The sequence below is a fragment of the Pelodiscus sinensis genome, chromosome 9, assembly GCF_049634645.1.
Source record: "Pelodiscus sinensis isolate JC-2024 chromosome 9, ASM4963464v1, whole genome shotgun sequence".
In the NCBI taxonomy this organism is placed as follows: Eukaryota; Metazoa; Chordata; order Testudines; family Trionychidae; genus Pelodiscus; species Pelodiscus sinensis.
In genome coordinates, this window is record NC_134719.1 from 43,329,542 (window position 1) to 43,351,877 (window position 22,336).

The 22,336-nt window shown below is 41.1% G+C and overlaps 1 protein-coding gene and 1 long non-coding RNA gene across 6 annotated transcripts in view; one reads left to right on the plus strand and one right to left on the minus strand.

The window, feature by feature from the left end:
- The window catches only part of VAV3 (vav guanine nucleotide exchange factor 3), a 254,125-nt gene that overhangs the window by 62,164 nt on the left and 169,625 nt on the right, over positions 1-22,336 (minus strand). For 3 of the 4 annotated variants that reach the window (XM_075936644.1, XM_006119791.4, XM_075936645.1), the window contains 2 exons: positions 8,559-8,581; positions 3,671-3,716 (listed from right to left, as the gene is read on the minus strand). In XM_075936644.1, the coding sequence (XP_075792759.1) occupies positions 3,671-3,716; positions 8,559-8,581 (69 nt within the window). The remainder of the gene's footprint in view (positions 1-3,670; positions 3,717-8,558; positions 8,582-22,336) is intronic. The other variant, XR_012905973.1, reaches the window with a different exon arrangement.
- The window catches only part of LOC102458603 (uncharacterized), a 93,573-nt gene that overhangs the window by 19,720 nt on the left and 51,517 nt on the right, over positions 1-22,336 (plus strand). The window lies entirely within an intron of this gene.

Below are 22,336 nucleotides of genomic sequence, written 5' to 3' on the forward strand. Positions count from 1 at the left end.
TCATGAAAACTTAAATCACAGACTAAATCCCTTTTTGGTACAAACTTTTATTTAATCTTCTGTGTTATAAAGAAAATTGAAAACATTGGACCAAATTCTTGCCTTCTTCATAGATATGCACATGCTAGTAAAGCCACCAACAAAAGTGTTATGAGAACTGCAGAAAAATAAGGAGGATGATTGTCCTAAACCTGGCACTTCTTAAAAGCTGTGGGTAGTCCACTCTGAAGGTCATCCTCAATTGGACTCATAAGGGGAAGCTCCTGGGCGTGGTAAAGAATCTAATAGTAGACGGTGTGTTTTGGCTTTCCATTTCCACAGTTCTAGGTGCACTCCCTTTCTGATGGTTCTTGTAGCTTTTACCCACTTCTCCTTCCTTATCTGCTGCCCGTCTGATCTCTCCTCTAGTATCCTTCCCTCTTATGCAACAGAATGGTAAGTGAATAACTGACTCTAGAAGGAATTTGCCCAATGTAATCATAACTCTCTCTCTATATATAAAAAATGTTCCTGTGGGATGACATAGCGATGTCCTACTTGCCTTCCCCTTTCCCTTTCCCCAGTCCTAAGGAGCTTGGGCTGCTACGGCCCGGCCTCTCTCCTCTCCTATGCTTGGAGGGGAGCTGGGGTTGTCCCACCTGACCTCGCCCCACTCCGTGGGGACTGGAAAGGCCTCAGCCCGGACCTTCTCCTCCCCCCCAGCAGCTGGGGGAAGAGAGCAGGGCCTGGGAAGGGCTCAGCCTGGTCCCCCACTCCCCAGTAACCTGGGGAAGAGAGCCAGAGCTGGTTCGGCTGGGGGGGAGGGGCATGGTGGAGCCGGGGCTGGTGTGGCCTCGGCCCTGCCCAACTACCAGGGGTAGGAAGCTAGGGTTGGCCCGGCCTTGACCCTCTCCCCTGGTGGCTGGGGGGGAGGGAGCTGGGGCTGGGCCAAACTCGGCCCAGCAGCCAGGGAGATAGGGGGCAGGCCAGGGCTGCCACACCTCTGCCTGGCTCTCCCTGGCGCACCGGGGGAGAGCCGGAGCTGCCTCTTCCCAGAGAGAGGGGAGTTGGCAAGCATAGCGAGCAGGGGGCACAGCCCCCTAGCAATATCTAAAGAGAAAAACAGACACTACCCTATTAGCAATAAATGGGTACCACAGCTAGGGCAGGGATCTTTCTTCACCAAAATAAGAGCTTTGTCAAAAAAAGAAGCAGAGTTACTTTAATCCAGCTAATTGCTACTTAGGGCCATAATCTGCCCACAGTGCCCTCCCTTGAATTGATTTAAATCCTTGATACTGGGACTTGCTTAGCAACCAGGGGCAGAATTTGTTCCTTACACTCCACAGATATACCTGGAACAGATATAGGTTGGGGCTTACTAGAGATGTCTCTTAGTTTAAGAATGGCTGGATACAGACTAGAAGCAGGCTAAAACCAAGGCTTTGCCAAAAATGTAATGATTGCAGAGAATCTATTGCAGTTACCAACTAATATTTGGACATTGCAAGGACATGCTGGTAAAAAATAGCAAATATTAGCTTTTTTAAAAAATAAGGCCAATGCTTCAGAATCACAACTCTGTGGAGAGCAAAACGCATCAGACCTCTCAAACACGTACCAGACTAGGCAATTTTTAAAGCCTGTATATTAAAGTTTAATTGGTAACTTTGACCTTGACTATCACTTTCAAGAGAAATATCACAGTACTGCTAGGATTTTCAGAGATTTATGATCCTGTGTTCTTGAAAAGATACTAGCGCCACTGCAGTAATGTATGTCTGAAATAATTGATCTCTCTTGTACAAGTGTTGTTTTCTTGATTGCACATTGCCCTGAGAGAGAGAAGCTGCTATCTGACAGAAATGCCACCAGTCAACAGGTACATTTAGAAAATACAAAAGATACCAAGGATTTCAGACCTTGTTTTAAGCAGTACTGTGATATTTCTCTTGAAAGTGATAGTCAAGGTCAAAGTTACCAATTAACTTGACCAGATTAGTGCAGGAGCCCCCACGACTGTGTGCTAGAAAGATATAAATAAGTTAGGGGCTGACATTGCCATTATGACTTAATCTGAAAACAGCCACATTGCTTATGCAGAAAAATGTGATCAATATGTAGTATCTCATTTATTTTTTAGCTCTGATTTAAAAAATATGTAATAGCAGAATCAATTCTGCAGAAATATGAATCTTTAAGACCAACATTTTCAACCAGAGGACCCCAACTTAATTACCAAAAGAAATAGTAGAATGATTTTCAGAAGTCCCAAATTTCCAAAAACAATTATGGACCAGAATCTGCTAACAATACTAATGTTGAATGGACTTCAACAGAACCACCTGCAGGATAAGGTACTCAGAGAATCTGAGCCTTAATAACTTAGGCCCTGACTGAGGAAAGCACTTAAGCATGTGCTTAAGTCCTACTGACTTCAATGGCATCTAAACACAGTTTCAGCCATCTCCCTGAATAAAGGATCTCAGCAATTACTGACTTCAATGGGAGCTGAAAATACTCCAGTTATTTATAGCTAGGTACTTACAGAGGGACTTGAGAGACTAACAGTAGGCAGCAAAGTTTAAAAATTAGGACCTAAATGAGAACTCACACACTTCAGTTTCTTGAGTAAGAAAGCATAGAGTCTGACCTAAGTGCATAGTGAAGCAGGTTTTGGCTAGAGGCAACAAAGCAACTGTGTCTTTTAAAACATCTCATAATCAGGCATGACTAAGAAGGGTGTGGATTGTTTCAAGTACTTACAACATTTAGAACCTGTGCAGCTGAACACGGGCAGTGATGGCAACCTAACCACCACATTTACTCTTCAGCAAACTCTTTACCAGGTGTGAGGCTGCTAGTCCATTTAGAGTTCTACTCAAACTATTGTCAGGTAACATTTTACCTGAAACATTTTAGAAACATTTAACAATCTATAATTTAATTTTCTTCAGAATAACTATTACCATATGTGTAACAAACCTCCGAACTGTAAAAAGAAACATACAAAAGGACAAAAGCATAATTACCATAACATTCAGTGTTATACAGAAGAACTACTGAATATTTTATTCAGACAAATAATTGGTCTCCAGAGGAGATGCTTACCCAGTTAGTTCATAGTTTATAATTAGCCCCTTAATTTTCTTAAGAGCTAGTGTCCACGATTCTGTAATAAACTATAGTGAAAAAATACAGCCTTTACAAAGGGGTATGTAAAATTACAGACTGTTTATTCCTTTTTTGGAGTGTAGCTTAAGTCCAGTCCAGCAAGGCATTGATAACTCCCAAGGCAGGTTGAAAGTACTGTATTAAAAACTTTGCAGGATTAGACTAGGGTGTATAAGTAGCCACCTGTTTTTAACAGCAAAGTACACAAGGGTGGAGAAGTTGCTAACTAAAAGCCCAGAGGCTTTTCAGTATGCAAACAAAGCTGAACAAGCACTGCTTATAAAAAAAAAGGCATGTTGAAAACATTCAGTCAGTCATATGACCACACTTTTGAAAACACAGCCAAGAAATTGATTAAGATCTGAAAGACTGTAGGCTCCCAACCGAAAAATATGCAAAGTGTTCTCAATACTGCGTGCAGTATAAGGCTGATCACGAGACAGCATGCTGATGTAGCTTGGAGCGTTCTTTTGCCTTTTTAATTAAAATGGTAATTAATAGAAGGTATAAAACAAACCTGTGTCTGGGTGTCTGGAGCTTTTTCGAATTCCATTGGTTCGTTTCTGCATACAAAAATACAAGTCAAAGGCATGCATAAACTGCTTTCGATTTCTAAGTACAGGAGAACCTCAGAGTTACAAACAGAGTTACAAACTGACCAGTCAACCACACACACACCTCATCTGGAACCAGAAATATGCAAATCAGCCAGCAGCAGAGGGGAGGAAAAAGGCAAACAACGAGTAGTACCATGAGTAGTCCTATGGCAACTTTGAGACTAACCAATATATATAGAATCATTAGCTTTCGTAGGTAAAACCCACTTCATCAGATGAATTGGAACAGTAGAGTACTTTGTTAAAGATAAACTAAAAAAGAAAGGGAAAGCAGCATTTTTTCTTCTGGATATTCACGTTTCAAAGTTGTATTAAGTAAATGTTGAGTTGTAAACTTTTGAAAGAACAACCATAGCATTTTGTTCAGAGTCATGCATGTTTCAGAGTTACAGGCAACTCCCATTCTGAGATATTTGTAACTCTGACAATCTAGTGTACTGTACTATTTGCATTCTGATAGTCTACTAGCTGTAACTAATTTTTTAAAAGTTCTCTTCCATCCTGCAATGGGGTTTTAGGCAGAAATATCATGCATTAATGCTTATTTTGCAAGTGACAGAAAAGGTTCATGTGTTAGCCTGTCATATCTTGACATCTGGGTTCAAAGTCCACTGAGATTACATGTGAAAATGACTATAATAACTCAACCTATTTTACAGTGGAAAAATACACCACATGGTTTGGCACTGTCTGCCTAAGGGAAGGTCCAGGAGTAGAACAGCAGCAAGAATACATGCTAATGAAGTTGCAATTCCAATAGGGTGGGAGCGTTACACTGTTCTTTCTCTGTACTAAGGCTTCTTATACTTAACAATGTTAGTTCCATTTCTCAAATGAGCATTTAATTTAAAAAAATGAAGTAAAATTTTTTTTCCTAGTTTTTAAAGTTTGGTTTAGGCAAACTAGTGTTTTCTAAAATCCCATGTACACTACACAGACACAATGGTTTATTATTTGGCAAGTGATGATTTGTACCAAATTCACAGACCTCAGCATTTACATAGGCCCCTTGGAACTTCTGTACATAATAAGGTGTATCTGTGTGTTAGTCATCTACTGCTACTTGTTTTAACTAGTAGCTTGCATAAGGGCTCATGCAAATCACAGAATTTTACTCAAGCCAAGCAGAAAACAAAGGGTGAAATCAGTTTTTTTTTAAATTGAGACTGTATTGTTTATTCACACGGATACAGAGAAGAGAGGAGCCATAAGATTGGAGTGAGGGGAAAGCTGTGAGAGAAGTCATGGTGGTTGGTTGCAAAATGTTTCTATGGCATAACTGAAAAATGTGACAATTTATCTACATAACAATAAAATCACATAAGCTAAAGGAAAGAAAAGTGTATAAACAATACTCAAAAGTAAATGCTGTAAGCGTGCAAAAATGTACTGAATACTTGATCTTATCACATTATCATCAGTAGATCTTCACATTTTCTGCAACATAAATCCATCTTTTCTTAAAAACCTAATTCTCATTTATATTAAATTCCTTACACACCACTCTGGCAGCAGGTTTCCTTTTAAAATGTATTTAGCCACTAGATCATAGAATATTGCCATCACTAAAGTTGTCAGACGCGTATATAACACTTTTGTTCTGGTGAGTGGTGTAAAATAAAACCAATCATCAGTGGAGTTCTATTAATTCTTCCAATAGGTTTTAAGGGAATTTAGACAGGTTTCTTAACAAATGTACTCCCAAATAGTAAGTAGATAATGGAAACTACCAAAAAACCTGCACCATTCTAACAGCAGGCTAAGGGACCTTAAAGACATATCAAATTACGTTAGCCCCTTTATACTGCCAAAAGCATGTAAAGGGACCATGGCACAAATCAGAATTAGACTCCAATTTTACATGCTACATAAAACCATTCTACAGTGTGCCGTTGTAGCCAAGAAGGCTAACAACATACTAGAGTGCAATAGGAACAGCACTGCCAGCAGATCTAGTGAAGTGATGATTCCCCTTTATTCGGCACTGGTGAGGCCACATCTGGAGTACTGCATCCAATTCAGAAAGGATGTGGACACATTGGAGAAAGTCCAGTGGAGGGCAACAAAAATGATTAGGGGGCTGGAGCACATGACTTATGAGGAGAGACTGAGGGATTTCGGCTTGGCTAGTCTACATAAGAGAAAAGAGTGAAGGGGGGGATTTGACAGCAGCCTTCAACTAGCTGAAGGGAGGGGGGTTCCAAAGAGGATGAAAAGAAGCTGTTCTCAGTAGTAACAGATGACAGAATGATGAGCAATAGACTCAAGCTGCACTGGGGGAGGTCTAGGTTGGATATTAGGAAAAACTATTTCACTAAAAGGGTGGTGAAGCACTGGAACGGGTTACCTAGGGAGGTGGTGGAATCTCCATCCCTAGAGCTTTTAAGTTCTGGCTTGACAAAGCCCTGACTGGGATGATTTAGACAGGGCTGGTCTTGCTTTGTGTAGGGGGCTGGACTCGACCTTCTGAGGTCTCTTCCAGCCCTATAATTCCATAAAACAAGGTACAAAAACACCTTATGAGCAGTAGGATTTTTTGTCTTACAAAAATTTCAAGTTGGGGGAAGAGACATGGGAAGAGGAGGAATAAAATATAATTAGGATAAATATGATCTCATCCATTTACATATGTTAATCTTTGGTAGTTTTACTCACTTCTGGCAACCTTGTCGATAACATACCATAAGCAGTCTGTTTATAGCTTCTTCAATACTGAATGCATGTGTAATGATCAAAAGACTTAAGAAAACAAGCCATGCTATCGTTTTGGTATTTAAAAATGTTCATGTTTAACAGATAGTTTAGAAAGAAATATTAGAGATGTAAAACAAACAGCACATGGCAGAAGGTAAGTAAGCAAGCTGCTGGTGAGGAGTCTCTGTTAAAGGGAACACATACAACAGACTTTTTAAAGTGAGTTTACAGCACTGGCAACTGACATCCTTTAACTAACCATAAAATAAGTATAAACACATGCTATCCACTGCTCACTCCCCCCCTCAAAGTGCTGTGAATTTTTTTAGCCTAACAATGTGTGATCCCTTCAAGAAAAAACAGTACAGATTGAACCTCCCTAGTCCGGCACCCTCGAGACCAGATTGATGCCAAACCAGGGAGTTGGCCAGGCCAACAGAGATCAAAATTATCTAGCAGCATTATCTACACTTCCACTGGTTACTGGGCTCTTAGAAGACATTTAGGGGTAAATTAGAGCTAAATAAGAGCCAGAATCTCTATGGGACTCTTAGAAACTTGGCCACACCCATGATAAGTGGACATTTAGCTAACTAAAATCATGCCGGACCACGGATGTTTCCAGACCAGAGAGGTTCAACCTGTAGCTTTATACCTGTTCAAATCCACCCCCTACCTTAAACCTATCAAAATAGGGCAAACTAATGTAAACTTATAAGAGTTGTTTTATTATATGGACATCTCCCCACTAGGGACTGAGCTGGACTGAACTCACTATCTCCTACACACAGGCCATTGAAGAGTTATCAAAAGATTCATGTCCATAATCACTCATGACATATCTTAACATTTAACATCCTCTGTTAAATTCTCCACAAACCCCGGGGTTAAAAAACCTGTTACCTTACCAGTATAGAGGGCTTATATTTTCAGTCCTAAATTTCCTTTTAAAATTAATTTAGCCACTAGATCATACAACATTAACATCAGTGAACATATCAGACCTTTATATAACACTTCTGATCTGGTGAGTAGTGTAAAATAAAATCAATTGTCAGTGGAGTTCTATTAATTCTTACAATAGGTTTTAAGGAAATTTAAATAGGTCTCTCAACATATGCATTCCCAAATAGCAATTAGATAATGGAAAGTACCTAAAAATGTGTACTGCCCTAGGAGCAGGCTGAGAATAGATGGTCTTAACTATGAAACAATATTTATTAGCAGCCAACATTAATATTTTTCATTTGTTTTCATTGCCAACCTGAGTAATGGCAGGACAGCATGTAAAAAGAGACAATCATAAACCTGAGCAGATAACATTGTCATCATTACATTTATATGGTGCTCATAACTGTAATACAGAATGAATTTACAGCCACTGATCTAAATGGTTCTAGACATGCAACAAAGTGTCCTAGGTTTAAAACATAGTCTGTATTTTGTCAAAGTTACAAAATGGGAAGTCGGACTTCTACTTCTTTCTATACCAAATGGAAAGACAACAGCAAGATACCTCACTGTGACTTCCATTATTCTTTGCTGGGCATTAGTAGTTCATTTTACTGTCCAGTTTAATATTAAACAAATGTTATGGTTGCCTAGTGACACTAAGAAAGAATATGGTTATATAAAAAGTCAGTATTCCACTGCAAATTTTGCAGTTTACAGTTGGCTGAAGAACTGCACACTTATTAGTCCATAGTAATATATTATTATTGTAGAATTTGCTGAAATTTACCTGAAGATAGTTTTATCTCCGCTGCCAAATTTGGTCTAAAAGCACTGGAGAACTGTGATCAGTGATATTATGAATTAAATTAACAATATTGTTTATTTTCCCCCTACAATTTAAGAAAACCTACATTCTTCTGTATCCTAAACTCTGAAAAACCTCAATGAAAATAAGGTTAATCCCTTACAATTTAATATAACTGATTGTTACTGTAAGCACATGGAGTCACTTCTACTGCTTGAGTTTGCATAATTCTAAATAAATACAAGTTAGCTGCAGAAAAAAATATCTATTGCACTGACACAATCATATGCAGTAAATGATCAATTTGTAAGTCAAAATAAAAATTGAATTCTTACCTCATGTTTCAGGATCACATGTTCTGAAACAAAAGTAAAAATTGGCATTATTAGTGCCTTTCAATTTGTTCTTTATACAGTAATCTCTGTCTGTGCTCCACTGTATGAGAAAACTCTCCTGCTTTGTTTTGCTAACTGATACCTGTAATGTGGCCCGACAGTTCCTGGAGCTCAGCTAGTTATTGTTTTGCAAACTGCGTTCTTGAAGCTGATTGGCTGCTGTCAGGTAACACTGAGCCAGTGCTATAAATGGCTTGTTTCTGAGTTATGCTGAACTTTCCAACATTTGTACACCAAACAAACAAATCATTTAAATCTTCAGAAATGGCTATATTGAGTTTCAAAAAACAGAGTGCAACCGCATGTACTTTGCAAAATTCTAAAGTTAAGATTACTATTGCAGGTGGAATTTAAACCTCTTCTAGTCCCTTTGCAGCTACATAATATTCTATATTGCTATCTAATCAGTTCAAAGTTTTGCCTATTGGTTGTGATGGGAACCTTAGTTTTGAAATTTCCTAAGATTCGTGTACTTAAATTCTTTAGAAGCTCTGCACTAAGATACCTTAGGAGGTTTTTCGCAATGAAGTTTCCTTGGCTTCATTGAAGAAAAGACAAGCAGAATGAAAAAATAAGATTAAGAAAGGTACTCTTTTGGATTATCAGAATGACTGCATCACTTTGTTAAAGTTGTGTGCGCATAGAGACCACACATTTCTATGATCCCTGCAAGGAGATTTGGGGGAGGGGGGGGAAGAGTGTTATGGAGTGTGAGATGATCCGATCAGCATTCTTTTGAATAAATCCATCGTTTTCATTTACTGCCTTATCACACAGCAGAGTTTACGTCTGTGTGGCATTCTCCAAGTCCACTCATGATGTCTGCTAAGGAAAATTAAGTGCTTCACATGTGCAGCGTGGAGTTCAACCACAGACAATTCCCAGATTTTTCAAGCGCGGCTGTGATAGTCAGGGTCCAGATACTTCTGGAGAACAGGGAGTCTGGTCCCCAAAGAATAAGCAATTAAATCAGCTGATTGTATACAGTATTATTGTACTACAAGTGTGCTGAGTAAGATGTTGCAAAAAATAGTGATCTGTTGATCACAGCTATTGCATGATGTATGTTTGGGGTGTGTGTAAAGAAGTATACATATGTGTATGCAGTATGTTCTTAAAATGTATTTTAGAACCAATGCACAAATCAAGCCTGCCCTAGACAGACAAATGTATATTTATCCAACTGGTTTGATTACAGGCAAAGGATTATGAAAATACATTTACGTATAGCAGAGCTGGGCAAAATACGGCCCCAGGGTCAGATCCGGCCCACCAAGCACTGGATCTGGCCCACGGACCACCCTGCCAGGACCCTCAGGCACATAGGATCCTCAGCTCTTCATGGCCAGAAACAACCAGCCAGTAGGAACTGAGAGATTGGCCTGGAGGATGGGAGCAGGGCAAGTCTCTTCCCCCTCCTGGAGCTCAAAACCATGTGGAGGGAGCAACCTGCAGTTTTAAGTGATCTGGGGCTGTAGCAATCAAGGAGCCCAGCTGCAGAACCTTGGGGTGCTGCAGGGCTGCTGGCTTAGGTAAGCACCTCCCAGGCAGAGCCTGCCTCTGGCACCCCAGTCCCTCCTGCAGTCAACTCCCTCCCCCAGGTCACCATCCAAACCTTCTGCCCCCTCCTATCACAACTCCTTCCCAGACCCTGTACCCCTTCTATGCCCTTCCCCCAGGCCAGAATCCTCTCCAACAATCAAACACCCTCCCAGACCCTGCAACCCATTCTGCTGCCCCAAATCACCATCCACACCTTCGGTAGTCTGCACCCCATTTTCCCCTTCTCCCAGGTCACAGCTCCCTCCCAGACCAGAATCCTCTCATGCACCCATACCCACTCCCACCCTGATCCTATAACCCAATCCCCTGACCCGGGTCAGAACCCCCTCCTTTGCCTCAACTTCCTCTCAGACCTCACACCATCTCCTGCACCCCAGGCTCTTAACCTGTGCACCCTTCCACACCCAATCTCCATCCTAGACCCCACACCGCCTCCACAGAGAAGTGCAGCCCTTGACCACTTTCCAAAATCTTGGAATGGTCCCCTGTCAAAAATTATTGCCCACCCCTGACATATAGGGTAAACAAAGCAAACTAACTAGCAACAGAAAGGGACTAGAGTCAATGTCCCCAAGAAGTCTTTCTGACTTTTGAGGCAAAGATAATGGACTTTGAAGAAACCGAAGGGAAGCAAAAAGACATTCTACTGTAATTGTCCAACAAAGGGAACCGCACCCTCTGATTCTGTGAATGGTGGATCCTCCTGCCTGAGGGGTTGGAGTTGCTGATAGTTTCTTGCAAGTAAGAAAGCTGCTTAGGCAAAAATTGTAGCTTGTTAAAATTAACTTTTAGTCTCTAGACAACATATTATTTATGTTTTGTTTGTAACCAGACTGTCAATTCTTCTCTTGCTCAGTATCACTTAAAAATCAATGTTCTTTATTAATAATGTTGTTTAGTTTTACTATAAACCAACCCAGTGCTGTTATATTGAAATAAAGAGAGTGAATCCTCTGTTATACCAACAGACTTGTGTTCACACTCTTTTTGAAGAGAATGAACTCAATTTCAGTGAGTGCCACAATGAGATGAGAGGGACTGGACACTACCAACAGACATTTCTGAGGAACCGGGGTTTACTTATTGTTACCTGAAAAGCAAAGTTAAGGCTGTCAGAGCTGGAGGAATTTGACGGCAAAGCTGACAGTAGTGATGTGGCAGGAAGTTGACACACACAGTTTAAGCTCCAGCAAAGCTTATTATGCCTGGTGAGGCAGAGGTAATACATCGGCTTGTAGTTCTGAGTGTCCTGAGGAGAGCATCCCAGTGGCAAAACCCAAATTTCTCGTCAAGGACTATATACTGAATGAGCTAAATAGGAATCTCTAAATCCAAACACTGTGATTTGCTTAAGATAAACAATACAACCCAAAAGGCGCTTACTTATATAGACAAAATCTCTTCCTTACTAACGTTTTATTTAAAGATGAACAGACTACTTGAAAATAAGAAAATGGACCAAGAAATCTCGCTAGGAGACCAGAAGGACAGAATGCTAGCAAGTCAGAGCAGTACAATTTTCCCCTCACAGACTGAATACCAGTGAAAAATCACACTGAGGGAATTTTTTTAAAAATACTGTAAACATTTTTTTCAGCCTTCCTAAAAATATTCATTCACTGTTGAGTCCTAAAAAGAAGGAGACAGTGGGATGTAAAGGAATAGTTTTGAGGAGATTATTAAGGCCTGGATTTTCAAAGAAGCCCAAGAGAGTTAAGTGTTCAAATCCCAGTGAAATTCGATACGATTTAGGTACTTAACTCTCTTGGACTGCTTTGAAAATGCCAACCTAAGCATGAAGGCAAGAATGAAATTATCCTTACTCCTGTACAGTATCAGCTACCTTGGCATTATAAATGACTTCAAAACTGAACTGAGTCATCTTCAGGTGAGTACTATGAAAAAAGAATCATTATACGTTTCCTTCCCAATCATCAAATACAGGCAGTCCCCGACTTACGCGGATCCGACTTACGTCGGATCCGCACTTACGAACGGAGCTTTCTCGCCCCGGAAGTCGGGGCGAGAAAGCCCCGTTCGTAAGCTGCTCCGGTGCCCCTGGTCTGCTGGAGACCGTCTCCAGCAGACCAGGGGCACCGGGCGGGTTCCCGCGCTTCTGAGGCTTTGCCAGAGCAAAGCCTCGGAAGCGCGGGAACCGCTGCTGCTGCCACTTGGGTGCCGGTGCCTGTGGTCTGCTGGGGACCGTCCCCAGCAGACCACAGGCACCGGGACCCAAGCGGCAGCAGCGGGCGGGTTCCTGCGCTTCTGAGGCTTTGCCCAGCAGACCACAGGCACCCTGACTGAAGCCGCAGCCGCGGGGGGTCCCGCGCCTCAGAGGCTTTGCCAGAGCAAAGCCTCAGAGGCGCGGCACCCCGCTGCCGCTGAGGCTCTGCTCCCCGTGTCCCTGGTCTGCTGGGGGGGGGGGGGCGCAGCTAGTGTGCTTCCCCCCCCCCCCCCCCCCAGCAGACCAGGCTTTTGTTTTGGACTCTGGGGCAGAGCAGCTGGGGCGCTGCCGATTGGTCCTGCAGCGCCCGTGGGCACTACTGGACCAACCCGGCAGCACCCCAGCTGCTCTGCCCCAGGTCCTGATTCAGCCGCTGCTGGTCAGTTTCAGCAGCGGCTGAATCAGGACGTCTGGGGCAGAGCAGATGGGGTGCTGCTGGGTTGGTCCAGTAGCACCCCAGCTGCTCTGCCCCAGGCATCCCCAAGTCAGCTTCTGCTGAAACTGACCAGCGCTGACTACAGGAAGCCCCAGGCAGAGTTGCTCTGCCCCGGGCTTCCTGGAATCAGCTGCTGATCAGTTTCAGCAGCAGCTGACTTGGGGACGCCTAGGGTTCTTAAGTTGATTCTGTATGTAAGTCAGAACTGGCGGTCAGTTTCAGCAGTGTCTGAATCTGGACGCCAGTTCCGACTTACATACAGATTCAACTTAAGAACAAACCTACAGTCCCTATCTTGTACGTAACCCGGGGACTGCCTGTATTGGGTGCCTTTCTGTCCCAGTGTGGGAAAGTTTATCAGAGGAGATTTGGGCTTTATGGATGACCTAGTTCATGTAAGTCCTATGAATTGTTTTGCTTGTAGGGAAAATGTCATATTAGCTGCTATAGCTTATTGCTGCATTTTTATGTACATCATAAACACTAATCTTGAAGTGAGTTTCAAAGTTCACGAAGATAAAGTGAATACAGTATTCCAATGTTGTGATTTGATGTAGAAAAAGAAGCAGAAGGATTAACTTCTAATAGTTGGGTTTCAAAGAATCAGTCCAGAGTGAAAGAAGCCCTGCTCTTCTCTCCTTCACATTTAACTCGCCTGGCTAGTGAGTTAATGTGAGCAACAGACTAGTGACTATAAACAACAACAAGACAGGTGCGTGTGTAAACAGCAACATGATGTGTGTGTGAGAGTGTGTGTGTGTGTGTGTGTGTGTGTGTGTGTGTGTGTGTGTGTGAGTGAGAGAGAGAACGAACACGTGGGTATAGTATACTATATGCATATTCCAGAATAATGTGATATTATCAATAAATGTAGCATTTTGCCTTATGCCCTTGAAAAAGATCCCGTGTAAATCTTTCAAGTATAACTGTGTGAAGTACACCTCACACGCACAAACTCACAGAGGTTATCATTAAATATCCCCATTTGCCAACAGTATCACAATTATTTTTTATTCAAAGTATAAGGACTATACTCATATCAATGTGTGGTTGCTAGAGGCAAAAAAGATTTTTTTTTGACAAGTTTAAATGATAGAATGAAAGACATCAAAAGAAAGCTGCATCTATTTTGCAGAGCATACCACTTAAACTCTCAAAGGTATTGTATACAATATACATTGTAAACCACATTTACTAAAGACATTAAGAGACGCAACAGATAATCAGCATCCTTGAAAAATTCATCCAGTTTTATGCAGATGCCAAAAGTATATATTTGAAGAGGCTAACTTCAGCTTCCTAGATCTGAAAACCTTTAGTTTTAGACAAAGATTAAAATTCTGACCTATTTGATGAATGCAGCAATATTTGAACGTAGGTAACATAATGTGGGGCCTAATATCAGACTGGAAAGCAGTTTCTATTTTATCTTAATATTTGTCTAATAATTAGAAGTAACATTTTTCACTTAATCGTCAACAGTTGACTTACATTTTCCAATTCTTAAACTGGCATCAAAGCAAGAGGAGCTAGTTCCTACAATGCAGCTCTATAAAACAGGGTCACTGTGTCCACCAGCCGAATTTTTACACTGTCAGATTTAAATATGGACTATTTGCAAATATGAGCATGTAGCTATTGAGGGAATGTCCACCCAAAAAAAAAAAAAAAAAGCCCCATGGTAGCAAGTCTCAAAGCCTGTGTCAACTGACTTGGGCTCATGGAACTTGTACTAGGAGGCTAAAAAGAGCAGTGTAGACATTCCTGCTCAGGCTGAGAGCCCCTCAGAATTTCCCTCCTGCTGGGCTTCGGAGCCCAGGCTCAAGCCCATGCAGGAAAAGCTACATGGCTATTTTTAGCCCCGTTATATGAGCTCAAGCCAGCTGACACGGGCTCTGAGACTTGCTGCCATGGGGTGTCGATTTTTTGGTTGTCGTGGTTTTTCCCATGTAGGCATGCCCAGAACTGAGTAATCTAAGTTCTGACAGTAAACTGCTTTTAATGGATCATGTCAGCACCATTTTTGGGTTTTGTGGGAGAAGATGGGGATTAATTTACAAATTTAAATTAACCAGTGGGTAGGGAACTGGTTAAAAGGGTGTCTACAACAGGTTATACTGAAATGTGAAGTGTCAGGCTGGAAGCTTCAGGGAGTAGCCGAATTTGTCTGTACAGTAAAAAAACAATATAATAATAAATAGCACTTCAGGGGGCACTTACTAGTAGAATGTCTCAGGGAGTGGTCTCGGGACCAATCGTATTTCACATGTTCATTTATGGCCCTAGCACAAAAAGGGATTGTACACTAAAAAAATTTGCAGATGATACAAAGCTAGAAAGGTATTGCCAATACTGTATGGAACTGGCTTGGAATTTCATACAAGATGCTGAAAACTGGACCAATAGAAATGGGATGACATTTTATAGCACAAATAAGTTGTCCTCTGCGGACATATCAATTGGCAGTGATAGAGAAGGAGAAATGCCAGGATGTACTGCTTAATCACAGGATGACTATGAGCAGCCAGTGTGATGTGGCCATGAAAAAGGGTAATGCAATTCTTAGAACGCATCAAGCAAGGCATTTCCAATAGAGATAGGGAAGTATTTTAACAATATACAAGGGAGCCCTCATCTAGACTATTATGTGAAATTCTGTTCTCCCATGTTTAAAGATGAATTCAGATTGGAACAGGAGAAGGACTACTATGAGATTAGAGAAATGGATAACCTATTCTAGGAGAGGAAACCTAAGGAACTTGGCTTTGTTTAACTTCAGCAAAGAAAAACTGAAAAGATAAAATTGTTCTCTATAACGTATTAGCAGTATAAACACCAAGGAGCGCGAGGAGTTATTTAAGTTAAGAGCACTGGACAAAAAAAAAACAAAAAAAAAACCCACACACATGGCAAGTTTAGGCTTCAAATTAGGTGAAAGTTTTCAACCATCAGTGGAGTGAAGTTCTGGAACAGCCTCCCAAATGTAGTGAGGGCAAAAAACCTAACTGGTTTTCAAAGACTGGGCTTGATAAGTTTATGGAGGGAATGGTTGGATGAGATTGCCTATAATGGTGTGAGGAATGGAGTGGTTGCCCAGCACAGGACTTTGTCCCCAAAGTACCCTGATTCCACAGTGACTGTTATTCAAGATCGGTAAGGATGATTATTTCAACAAAGGCTGAACAATATTATTCAAGTTAAACAAGAAACAGCAATTCTCCAATGAGCATTATGGGACTTGAACATTTGTTGGTAATGCTGCTTATATGGTCGCTTTTGGAGAACAGCCAGCAAATCTGCAGTTACTGATGAAGCCAGGCAAAGGTAAATGGGGAAAGCTGTTTGTTTTATATTACATCAAAAACACATCTTGATTATGAATAAAGCTGTTGGTTTTATAGCACATCAAAACCACATCTTAATTATGAATATTTAACTCACATGGGATTATTATGTGCAGCAACATATGAAAATATATATAAGTAGCACACTTTTTCAGAAATATGTTATAAGATTAGCTTCTTTCATTTAATGACAGTTCATACACTTCTGTAACAACTTTAACAAGTAATCACATACTACCCATGCACATGAAAGACATATTCATTCAATCTAAGTCCATTTGGTTCTTTTACAGGCAGAACTATCTGAAATACAAGAACTTAAAAGAGGCTAGCTTGTTTTGTGGTTTTCGTTTGGTCTGATGGAGAGCAAATGACAATAGAGTTTTATCTAATAATATACATTAAAACTGTGTTTTATCAGAGCTCATGTGGAAGAAGACTTCTCCTGACACTGTTTAGTTACTAAATGATGGACTGTTGGAAGCAGATGGTTTCATGACAGTGTGAAATGGTCCAGGTACTTGAATAGGAAATTTCAGGTCTGCAGATCTGTCTAGGTACAGCACACAGTAAAAATGCCAGTTAAGATTTTTCCTATTTATCTGTGTCTGAATATGAGGATACAGATATTAATTCTCTGGAGAACCTGGAGACAGCTATAAACAAGAGGTTATCAAGAATTTTACTTTATTAAATATTTCTTAATACTTTTGCCTATGTTCAGGACTTATCTTTTTGGAAGATTAGATTGCCTAAGCAACCAGTTAACAATTGTTTGAGACACTCAATCCTATTTCAATGGGAAGGATACAGCCAAAAGGTAGTCTGGTTGCAGTATGATAATGTAATAAAGTAGACTGGTATTTCCCCTGATTTAGATTATTAAAAAAAGGAATCAAGCACAGTTATTGGCATTCCAGGGTAGTTCTGAGGAGAAGACTGGGATCAAGAAACTGTAAGGCCCACATAACTGACTCCTGTAACATGTGCACAATGAAAGGAGGGCATGGGTTGGCCCAGCTTCTTCCCATCTCGTCAAAATGCACAGGGAGAACTCTCCCTGGCTCCAAGGAAGAGTCTAACTTTAGATGCTGGTGTAAAGGACAGTAAATGAAGAGAGGAAGTGAGGGAGGGAAGAAATATCAGACTAGGGAGTATTTGGGCCAATGAGCACAGGCAGTATGGATAATATCTTTCAAGTAGCCGAAGTTTTTTATTTGGACTAAGTTGGGCAGATGTTCATAAAAACTACTTGACTGGAAACAGTGTGCTCCTGTAATGAAAATATATACATATGTGCTAAAGTCTATGCTTTGTTACAACTACAGTATACAACCCAATTGAAGGAGTCGTTCAGAATATGAACAGAAATGGTAGGCAGAGAGGAGGATTTGATCAGAGAGTTAAGAGTAGAAAAGAGCCAGTGGGGATTAGAAATGAATGACAGAAGAAACGAAGGATTGCTTAGGCATGAACAAAGTAGCACTGCAGAAAGAAAGGATAAGCTGATAGTGGAGAAAGAGAGCACAGCCACAGGACTTCTACAAGAAACATCAGAGGAGCAGGCACAGGAATAACAATAAGAAAAGCCAGGGCAGAATTTGGACATTTTATACCATTCAGCAATTCAAATGATTACCAGAGCACCTTTATTACTGCAACTTCTATAACATATTGAACTAGCCTTCTTTGAAACAAGACATCTAAAAAACTGGCATATGTCTGTGTCTAAATAATTGAAAAAGCAATTTATTTTTAGATTTTAGACATATCTCCCTCATCATTGTATCATCTAAATCTGACACTTATTAAATTTGTCATTCTTAAGGTTTTATCTGTCTCTAGAAGTCCGTCTTTTGACTTTTCAGTAACAGACTTGGAATGCACTACAAAAGGACTTAAACCACACAGGAAAAGTTTTAGATGTCATTTCAGAGAGCTCAGTGAACACATCTGCTCAGAGGTCTAAAAAGAAAACAAACTGTTAAACTGTATTAAAAAAGGAAAGAGAGAATAGTGCAATATTAGAATGCCAGCACAAAAATAAATGACACACGTTCACTTAGCCTATTGTTTTGAATTCTTGACACTCCACCCCAAAAGAATATAGCAGAAATAAAATAGTGTAAAGAAAATCACAGCCTACTCCATAGTGAACAGTTTTAAAATATTTTTTCTGATCAGCTAGAGGGTGCTTTTGTTTTAACAGGTTTATACAGTAACTACAGAAACATGGGAGCCTACACATAAACAAGGAACAGACAAATGGTGAGACAAAAAAGTGCACATGGAAAAAGTTAAACAATCAATTAAAGGAATATGCAATAACAATCCAATCACACCAAAGTGTGTTGAACAACCACTGACTCATGACTGAGTCATATGGTACTTGTATCTTTCAAAAATATCAGGGAAAACATTTAAATAAAATTTAAAAATCCTGTTTCTTTGAATGTTATAAAATGAAAATGTATTCAGTTCATTAATTCATGAAGTAGCATGTGTATGATTCAGTTGCTGGAGGCAAAATAACAGCATTACATTAGTATATTTCCAGGAGAATACTAAGAATTTATTACTAGTATTGTTGATTTGGATTGCCCCATGTGTATATAGAATACTTTCCAGACAAACTGAAGGATGATATTCCTCCCCTCAAGGTGCTTGTAATCCAATTAAGATAAAAATACGAACAAAATGATGATAACAGGTAAAGGTGGGAGTGAAAAGCAGAAATAGAGGAAGCTGCGAGTATACATCACTTGTGGCAATCAGAAAATATACATGTTTTGTTTCAGTCCTTTATTAGTTACATTTGATTGTTCTAAAATATTTTAAAACAATATAATTTTAAAATCTAACTATGGCATCCTATCCTTAAAAAGCTCTGTGGAAAAAGTGTGTTGTTGAGATTTGAATGGATAAACCTGTGGATAATTTGATACACAAGAAGCAAAAGACTGTTCTTGGGACAGCATTTAAGAAGACACAGGATTCAAGAAAGCCCTAATGAAGATGCTAAATCCCATGTAAGTATTTACATAAATGCTCTCCTGAATAGGGATGCTTTCCTGAATGGCGTCTATAGTTGAAGAAGAAAACTAAAGGAGAGAGAGGAAAGTTGGAAGACATGAAAGCAGAGATATTGTAGAAAGAAGGCTTGTGAAGAGTCTTTAAAGCGCAGGCCAATGAAGGCTTGAAAACAAAGAAATGACATAATCCAAACATTAGGAGAGTATTTTTGTGAACACATTTTGCATAGATTGTAAGTAGTGAAGTCAGAAAGCAGAAGAGACTGTTGTAGAGTAAATGAGAGATGGGCAAGCAACAGAAAAGGTTTTAAGCAGTAAGACTGGAGAGCAAACCACAAATTTAGAGAGGTAAGAAAGAGCGGGTCAGAAAAGTTTGATGAAAAAAAGTTTTCCAACAAATTATAGGGAAATTTGTATTAGCTAAAGTTTTCACAAGTTCTCCCTCCCCCCCGCCCCCCCCCCAATGAGCTCTATGGATGCTTTGGAAAATTGTCAACATTATGGGCTTGAAGTTTTTTTCAGAAGTGACAGTATTCACTGAGAAACTGGATGGAGGGACGAGTCAAATATTACATTAAAGTTACAAGCTTGGTTGACTACTGATTCAATATTCGGCCAAAGTATATTCACCAAAAATATCCTAGTACTCCTGTCGAATATTTTAAATATCTGATAGACATGACTGGCTTATTAAATATGCAATTAGAGATTTCACTTAATCCAATACAAGTCACTAGAAATGCCATGCCAAAGAAGAAGTGTAAGAGGTAAGCTAGCAGTGGCATGGACCCCGCCCCATTAGTGGTGGCACAGGACTTCTTTGGGGGCAACACCAGGAGAGTTCTGCCAACTGCAGAGGGTGAGAGAAAGTTCGGCTGTTCCTGAGCCAAGGTGGGAGGTGACAGCTCCACTACCCCCAAGGAGAACCGATTCCTCTGACCATGGGGAACTTCTCCAACTGTGGGGCAAGAGGCACATAAAAGTACCCCTCCAAATAGTGATCACATTTTTATTCCTATGTACACCCCTGCAGTGCAAAAGTAATTCTGTAAGGGTATGTTCACACAGCAAAGTTATTTTGAAATAACTTTCCTAGCGTCTACACAGCCAAACCACTATTTTAAAATAAATTTTAAATAGCGGAGCCCTTATTTTGAATTTGGTAAACCTCATTCTATGAGGAATAACGCCAAATTCAAAATAGCTATTTTGAAATAAGTGCTGTGTAGACACTTATATCGAAATAGGGGGCTTCCAGCCTTCTCAGGGTACCCTGGTGGCCACTCCAGCCTCAACCAACAACACTCCTCTCTCTCCCTCCCACCCTCCCCGGAGCCCTTAAAGGGATAGACTCTGGCCATAGTGACTGTGCCAGCTCCAAGCCTGCCAGCCCAGAGCCAGCAGTCACTGCCCCGACCCAGTGGCCCCAAAACATGAGCCAGCAAGCCACTGGCAGCCAGCCCTCCACCGCTCCCCAGGAGCAGTCTGCCAGCTCCCAGGAGCCTGCTGCCAGGGCCCGGAGAAGGTGGGCACCTTCCTGGTCCAGAGTAGAGATCATGGACCTTACTCAGGTTTGGGGAGGGAGGTGCCCCCAATGTCCATGATCGCTGCACTAGATGGAGGAATGCAGCCATCTATGGCAGGATAGTTGCCAACTTGGCCACCAATGGCCACATGCAAACCCAGAAGCAGGTTTGCATGACAATCAAGTTGGTCTGGCAAGACCCCCAACCCTGAGCTTCCCCTCCCCCTTCTTCCCCTTGCTTCCCCCTTCCAGCTCCCTCCTCCCAGGTTTCCCCCTCCCCTCTCCCACTCTCTCTTCTCCTCTCTCCTGCCTCCTTTCCCCAGTCTCACCAGAGTTTCATTCCCTCCTCCCCAGTTTTTTTAAATAAAGAGAGTTTGTGTTCATGAAAACACACGTATTTTATTTGACATCAGGAAGGGGGGGTTAGGAAGGGGTTTCCCCAGCTGGCCGGTCACCGGCGCCTCCGTGGGGCTTCCCCCGCCTCCCTTCAAAGTGGCGGAGGGTTCACTGCTCGCCGCATCATTCCCCGGAGACCCCCTTTCACCGGACGCCTTGCTCCCTCTCCTTGAAGGCCGGAGGCTGGGTTTCCTCATTTCCCTCTGCTTGAAACGCAACCCCCACCTTTTCCATTATTTTCAATGGGAAAATTGACCCCGCATAACACATTTTCACTTAACACCATCATTTTCTGAAACGTATCTACTGTTTTAATGAAGAATTACTATATTAAACAGAAAGGCAAGAGGGCAGAGGAAAGGAGAGCTTGCGAGTTGCAGAAGAGATGCAGTAACTTACATCACAAGGATGGATGAGGTACTGGGGACAAGATGAAAGAGGAAGATAAAGCTTTGCAGAATCTGAAGACTGAAAGGAACAAGGGAGAGCCTCAGGCTACATCTAGACTGCAGGCTTCTATCGGAAGAAGCTTTTCCGGAAGACATCTTCCAAAAAAACTTCTGGAAGAGAGCATCCACTCTGCCAAAACACATAGAAAAAGTGATCTGCTTTTTTCAAAATATACCATCCACACTGAATGCACACTCTCTCGCATTTAAGCTGTGATTGCTATGGACAGAACGGCCACTAGGGCACCTGTGCTTCTGAAAGAGCTCTTTCAGAAAAAGGCTTCTTCCTCGTAGAAAGAGGTTTACCAATGTTGGAAAAAACCCCTCTGTTCTTTCAATTTTTTTTCGAAGAACACGATTGCAGCGTGGATGTAAGTTAAGTTTTTTCAGGTTAAAAAAGTCTGTAGTGTAGACATAGCCTCAGACACACTGAAAGAATGACTGGAAAGGTAAAGAGAATCAGAAAAATCTAGAGTGACATAGGTAGGAGAGAAAATCAATGGGGAAGGAGTCACTAGCTGGTATGAGAAAATAATGAGGTTCTTACATGTGGACAATAGTAAACCATCAATTGGATTGAGTGGATGGTATGGGAACCAGGAAGATCAAAGAGAGAATTAACAGGGAGAGGAAGATGAGGCAGCACAAACAAACAGCTCCAGGAACAAAGACCAAAAGAGGAATATTGAGATAGATATATTGGCGGGCGGGGTGTGTCAAAAGATTTTTTTATGACAGCTGTTACAGTC